Raw genomic sequence first — 7,500 nt, forward strand, 5'->3', positions numbered from 1 at the left:
CTGACACTATAGGGAACCATGACTCAGTCATCCTCTCTGTTACTGACACTATAGGGAACCATGACTCAGTCATCCTCTCTGTTACTGACACTATAGGGAACCATGACTCAGTCATCCTCTCTGTTACTGACACTATAGGGAACCATGACTCAGTCATCCTCTCTGTTACTGACACTATAGGGAACCGTGACTCAGTCGTCCTCTCTGTTACTGACACTATAGGGAACCGTGACTCAGTCGTCCTCTCTGCTACTGACACCATAGGGAACCATGACTCAGTCGTCCTCTCTGTTACTGACACTATAGGGAACCATGATTCAGTCATCCTCTCTGTTACTGACACTATAGGGAACCATGATTCAGTCATCCTCTCTGTTACTGACACTATAGGGAACCATGACTCAGTCAGCCTCTCTGTTACTGACACTATAGGGAACCGTGACTCAGTCATCCTCTCTGTTACTGACACTATAGGGAACCATGACTCAGTCATCCTCTCTGTTACTGACACTATAGGGAACCGTGACTCAGTCATCCTCTCTGTTACTGACACTATAGGGAACCATGACTCAGTCATCCTCTCTGTTACTGACACTATAGGGAACCGAGTCACAAACAAAACTGTTAAAAACATGTGTAGTCACACTGCTATGGTTAGGTAGATTTAGTTGACATTGCTGTAGTGGAGTTTTTATCTCTGTTTGTCTAATGAGATATATTGTGTATCTTAGAGAAAGAGGTGACTGGGTGGAATGTGATAGATTGTGTATCTTAGAGACAGGGGTGACTGGGTGAAGATGAGAAAGATACAGAAAGACTCTTCTCTTTATTATCTTTGTTATATTTATTATCTGTGATCTATTAAAGCAAACAGGCCCGAGGGGGTATGGTAATATACCACGGCTAAGGGCAGTTTATACGCGCAACGCAGAGTGCCTGGATACAGCCCTTAGCCGTAGTTTATTTGCCTATATAACACTTAACCTACGAGGTTACAAATGTAATTAGAAAAGATAAAACAAATGTTTTGTCATACCCGTGGTATATGGTCTGATATACCATGGTTTTCAGCCAATCAGCATTCAGGGCTTGAACCATCCAATTATAAAATGGGTAGTAGTGACCAACATTGGTTGTGCTGGATTCGTCAGAACAATTGCTATGCCAATGTGTGTCACCCTAATCAGTGTCAAGGCCAGATAAACAATATAATATATGTTCTACTTATTTTGGGATTAGATCTAAATTCGGAATCTAGCTTTTATTATGATTCAGTCCTATAAAACCCATTGTTGTCAGCCTAGTCAGTGCTATCTAAATGTGGAATCTAGCTTTTATTCTAAATTGTTTCCATAACCAACACCTGTAATTGGTGCTTGTTAGAAATAGGAGTAGCAGTGTATTTCAGAAGTTATTCTGTGTGCTATGAAAAACACGTGTCCCCAGAGTATCAATCAGCAATCCGCCCTCCTCCACTGTGTCCCAAGTGGCACTCTATTCCCTATATAGGTCAGAAGTTTTGACTAGGGCTCTGGTCAGAAGAAATGCACTCTCTGGGGGATAGGGGGTGCATTAGGGACACTATCGTCCTCTGTAGCTTCTGTCATGATTTCATTCATTAATCCTCATCACTCCAGACCTGCCGGTGGCATTGTACTGGAACAGTGTGGCAGGGATGTGAATAACTATAGTTACTGAATGTCAACAGTGTGGCAGGGATGTGAATAACTATAGTTACTGAATGTCAACAGTGTGTCAGGGATGTGAATAACTATAGTTACTGAATGTCAACAGTGTGTCAGGGATGTGAATAACTATAGTTACTGAATGTCAACCGTGTGGCAGGTATGTGAATAACTATAGTTACTGAATGCCAACAGTGTGGCAGGGATGTGAATAACTATAGTTACTGAATGTCAACAGTGTGGCAGGGATGTGAATAACTATAGTTACTGAATGTCAACCGTGTGGCAGGTATGTGAATAACTATAGTTACTGAATGCCAACAGTGTGGCAGGGATGTGAATAACTATAGTTACTGAATGTCAACAGTGTGGCAGGGATGTGAATAACTATAGTTACTGAATGTCAACAGTGTGGCAGGGATGTGAATAACTATAGTTACTGAATGTCAACCGTGTGGCAGGTATGTGAATAACTATAGTTACTGAATGCCAACAGTGTGGCAGGGATGTGAATAACTATAGTTACTGAATGTCAACAGTGTGGCAGGGATGTGAATAACTATAGTTACTGAATGTCAACAGTGTGGACAGGGATGTGAATAACTATAGTTACTGAATGTCAACAGTGTGGCAGGGATGTGAATAACTATAGTTACTGAATGTCAACAGTGTGGCAGGGATGTGAATAACTATAGTTACTGAATGTCAACAGTGTGGACAGGGATGTGAATAACTATAGTTACTGAATACCAACAGTGTGGCAGGTATGTGAATAACTATAGTTACTGAATGTCAACAGTGTGGCAGGGATGTGAATAACTATAGTTACTGAATGTCAACAGTGTGGCAGGGATGTGAATAACTATAGTTACTGAATGTCAACAGTGTGTCAGGGATGTGAATAACTATAGTTACTGAATGTCAACAGTGTGTCAGGGATGTGAATAACTATAGTTACTGAATGTCAACCGTGTGGCAGGTATGTGAATAACTATAGTTACTGAATGTCAACAGTGTGGACAGGGATGTGAATAACTATAGTTACTGAATGCCAACAGTGTGGCAGGTATGTGAATAACTATAGTTACTGAATGTCAACAGTGTGGCAGGGATGTGAATAACTATAGTTACTGAATGTCAACAGTGTGGCAGGGATGTGAATAACTATAGTTACTGAATGTCAACAGTGTGTCAGGGATGTGAATAACTATAGTTACTGAATGTCAACAGTGTGTCAGGGATGTGAATAACTATAGTTACTGAATGTCAACAGTGTGGCAGGGATGTGAATAACTATAGTTACTGAATGTCAACCGTGTGGCAGGTATGTGAATAACTATAGTTACTGAATGCCAACAGTGTGGCAGGGATGTGAATAACTATAGTTACTGAATGTCAACCGTGTGGCAGGTATGTGAATAACTATAGTTACTGAATGCCAACAGTGTGGCAGGGATGTGAATAACTATAGTTACTGAATGTCAACAGTGTGAATAACTATAGTTACTGAATGTCAACCGTGTGGCAGGTATGTGAATAACTATAGTTACTGAATGTCAACAGTGTGGCAGGGATGTGAATAACTATAGTTACTGAATGTCAACAGTGTGGCAGGGATTACTAACTATATATATTTTTTTAATTTTACCTTTATTTAACTAGGCAAGTCAGTTAAGAACAAATTCTTATTTTCAATGACGGCCTAGGAACAGTGGGTTCTGCCTGTTCAGGGGCAGAACGACAGATTTGTACCTTGTCAGCTCGGGGATTTGAACTTGCAACCTTCCGGTTACTAGCCCAACGCTCTAACCACTAGGCTACCCTGCCGCCCCATAATTATAGGACAGGGGGGAGCTAATTCACTGTATCTCAGACATCAGGCTGCTGTGTTTTCTTTAACTGTGTTCTCACTAATGGAAGAGGCTGTCCAATCTGGAGAACATGAAAGGACACCAGTGTTAATGACATCAGTCATTAAATGAGGAGATTAGATCAACATGTTAGGAGGAGTACTCCAGGCAGATAAGACCGATGACATCAGTCATTAAATGAGGAGATTAGATCAACATGGTAGGAGGAGTACTCCAGGCAGATAAGACCGATGACATCAGTCATTAAATGAGGAGATTAGATCAACATGGTAGGAGGAGTACTCCAGGCAGATAAGACCGATGACATCAGTCATTAAATGAGGAGATTAGATCAACATGTTAGGAGGAGTACTCCAGGCAGATAAGACCGATGACATCAGTCATTAAATGAGGAGATTAGATCAACATGGTAGGAGGAGTACTCCAGGCAGATAAGACCGATGACATCAGTCATTAAATGAGGAGATTAGATCAACATGGTAGGAGGAGTACTCCAGGCAGATAAGACCGATGACATCAGTCATTAAATGAGGAGATTAGATCAACATGGTAGGAGGAGTACTCAAGGCAGATACGACCGATGACATCAGTCATTAAATGAGGAGATTAGATCAACATGGTAGGAGGAGTACTCCAGGCAGATACGACCGATGACATCAGTCATTAAATGAGGAGATTAGATCAACATGGTAGGAGGAGTACTCCAGGCAGATAAGACCGATGACATCAGTCATTAAATGAGGAGATTAGATCAACATGGTAGGAGGAGTACTCCAGGCAGATAAGACCGATGACATGTCATTAAATGAGGAGATTAGATCAACATGGTAGGAGGAGTACTCCAGGCAGATACGACCGATGACATCAGTCATTAAATGAGGAGATTAGATCAACATGTTAGGAGGAGTACTCCAGGCAGATAAGACCGATGACATCAGTCATTAAATGAGGAGATTAGATCAACATGGTAGGAGGAGTACTCCAGGCAGATAAGACCGATGACATGTCATTAAATGAGGAGATTAGATCAACATGGTAGGAGGAGTACTCCAGGCAGATAAGACCGATGACATCAGTCATTAAATGAGGAGATTAGATCAACGTGGTAGGAGGAGTACTCAAGGCAGATAAGACCGATGACATGTCATTAAATGAGGAGATTAGATCAACATGGTAGGAGGAGTACTCCAGGCAGATAAGACCGATGACATCAGTCATTAAATGAGGAGATTAGATCAACATGGTAGGAGGGGTACTCAAGGCAGATAAGACCGATGACATGTCATTAAATGAGGAGATTAGATCAACATGGTAGGAGGAGTACTCCAGGCAGATAAGACCGATGACATGTCATTAAATGAGGAGATTAGATCAACATGGTAGGAGGAGTACTCCAGGCAGATAAGACCGATGACATGTCATTAAATGAGGAGATTAGATCAACATGTTAGGAGGAGTACTCTAGGCAGATAGTGCTCCCGAGTGGCACAGTGGTCTAAGGCCCTGCATCTCAGTGCAAGAGGTGTCACTGCAGTCCCTGGTTCAAATCCAGGCTGTTTCACATCCGGCTGTGATTGGGACTACCATAGGGCCAGCATCGTCTGAGTTTGGTCAGTGTAGGCCATCATTGTAAATAACAATTTGTTCTTGACTGGTAAAATAAAACGTTTCTTTTTTTTATAAGACAGATGAAATCAATCTAGAGAGAACAAGGAGTTGTAATGACAGAGATGTCCCCTCTTCATCCTCTTCCTCATCCAGGACGTTGTGTTCTGTCTCTCTGTCATGTTTTCCTCAGGAGATGCCCCATACTGTACCCCAGAGCAGTACAAGGAGTGTGCCGACCCTGCCTTGGGTAAGTAAAACCTCCTATCTCTGTCCGTTCACGAAGCCAGGTCCTTACAGAAATGGTTCATCTAGATCAGTGTGGAAGTACTTGACTGGCCTCCACAGAGCCCTGACTTCAACCCCATCGAACACCGACTGCGAGCCAGTCCTAATCACTCAACATCAGTGCCCGACCTCACTAATGCTCTTGTGGCTGAATGGAAGCAAGTCCCCAAAGCGATGTTCCACCATCTAGTGGAGAGCCTTCCCAGAAGAGTGGAGGCTGTTATAGCAGCAATGTTCCAACATCTAGTGGAAAGCCTTCCCAGAAGAGTGGAGGCTGGTATAGCAGCAATGTTCCAACATCTAGTGGAAAGCCTTCCCAGAAGAGTGGAGGCTGTTATAGCAGCAATGTTCCAACATCTAGTGGAAAGCCTTCCCAGAAGAGCGGAGGCTGTTATAGCAGCAATGTTCCAACATCTAGTGGAAAGCCTTCCCAGAAGAGTGGAGGCTGGTATAGCAGCAATGTTCCAACATCTCGTGGAAAGCCTTCCCAGAAGAGTGGAGGCTGGTATAGCAGCAAAGGGGGGACAAACTCCATATTAATGCCCGTGATCTTGGAATGAGATGTTCAACAAGCAGGTGTCCACATACTTTTGGTCATGTAGTCTCTCTCTCCATCCCTCCCTCCCACTGGGTACAGATGTCAGTTCAACATTTAGTTTTGATTTACATTTGGTTGAGTTGTCAACTAATGTGAATTCAACGTGAAATCAACAAAACATTTCACCATGTCATTTGCAAATCCAATCAGTTTGTTGATTCATGTGTAAACGTGGTTGAAAATGATGTGGAATCAATGTTGATTCATGTGTAAACGTGGTTGAAAATGATGTGGAATCAATGTTGATTCAACCAGTTTTTGCTGAGTGGATTGTCTGTTTCTCACGCCCCGCAACGTGCTGTAGTGCACTACATATAAAGGACACTGTCCCCTTGTTGTGTCCCCTTGTTGTGTCCCCTTGTTGTGTCCCCTTATAGACTTTCTGGTGGAGAGGGATAATGACTACTGCGTGTGTGAGACACCCTGCAACATGACGCGCTTTGGAAAGGAGATGTCCTTCGTCAAGATTCCCAGTAAGGCCTCAGCCAAGTACCTGGCCAAGAAGTACAACAAGACTGAGCAATACATTGCGTAAGTTAACCTGTCTGTTCCTTATCTATCTGTCAAGTGTGGAAGTTAACCTGTCTGTTCCTTATCTGTCTGTCAAGTGTGGAAGTTAACCTGTCTGTTCCTTATCTATCTGTCAAGTTGCGGAAGTTAACCTGTCTGTTCCTTATCTATCTGTCAAGTGTGGAAGTTAACCTGTCTGTTCCTTATCTGTCTGTCAAGTGTGGAAGTTAACCTGTCTGTTCCTTATCTATCTGTCAAGTGTGGAAGTTTGTCTGTTCCTTATCTGTCTGTCAAGTGTGGAAGTTAACTTGTCTGTTCCTTATCTATCTGTCAAGTGTGGAAGTTAACCTGTCTGTTCCTTATCTATCTGTCAAGTGTGGAAGTTAACCTGTCTGTTCCTTATCTATCTGTCAAGTGTGGAAGTTAACCTGTCTGTTCCTTATCTGTCTGTCAAGTGTGGAAGTTAACTTGTCTGTTCCTTATCTATCTGTCAAGTGTGGAAGTTAACCTGTCTGTTCCTTATCTATCTGTCAAGTGTGGAAGTTAACCTGTCTGTTCCTTATCTATCTGTCAAGTGTGGAAGTTAACCTGTCTGTTCCTTATCTATCTGTCAAGTGTGGAAGTTAACCTGTCTGTTCCTTATCTATCTGTCAAGTGTGGAAGTTAACCTGTCTGTTCCTTATCTGTCTGTCAAGTGTGGAAGTTAACCTGTCTGTTCCTTATCTATCTGTCAAGTGTGGAAGTTAACTTGTCTGTTCCTTATCTATCTGTCAAGTGTGGAAGTTAACCTGTCTGTTCCTTATCTGTCTGTCAAGTGTGGAAGTTAACCTGTCTGTTCCTTATCTATCTGTCAAGTGTGGAAGTTAACTTGTCTGTTCCTTATCTATCTGTCAAGTGTGGAAGTTAACCTGTCTGTTCCTTATCTGTCTGTCAAGTGTGGAAG

The 7,500-nt window shown here is 42.4% G+C and overlaps 1 protein-coding gene across 1 annotated transcript in view; it reads left to right on the top strand.

Annotated features, from left to right (window-relative positions):
- The window catches only part of LOC115121841 (acid-sensing ion channel 1B-like), a 148,943-nt gene that overhangs the window by 106,005 nt on the left and 35,438 nt on the right, over positions 1–7,500 (top strand). Inside the window, 2 exon segments of the mRNA XM_065004242.1 lie at positions 5,355–5,411; positions 6,425–6,578. Coding sequence (XP_064860314.1) covers positions 5,355–5,411; positions 6,425–6,578 — 211 coding nt within the window.

Source organism: Oncorhynchus nerka, linkage group LG2, assembly GCF_034236695.1.
Source record: "Oncorhynchus nerka isolate Pitt River linkage group LG2, Oner_Uvic_2.0, whole genome shotgun sequence".
Taxonomy (NCBI): Eukaryota; Metazoa; Chordata; class Actinopteri; order Salmoniformes; family Salmonidae; genus Oncorhynchus; species Oncorhynchus nerka.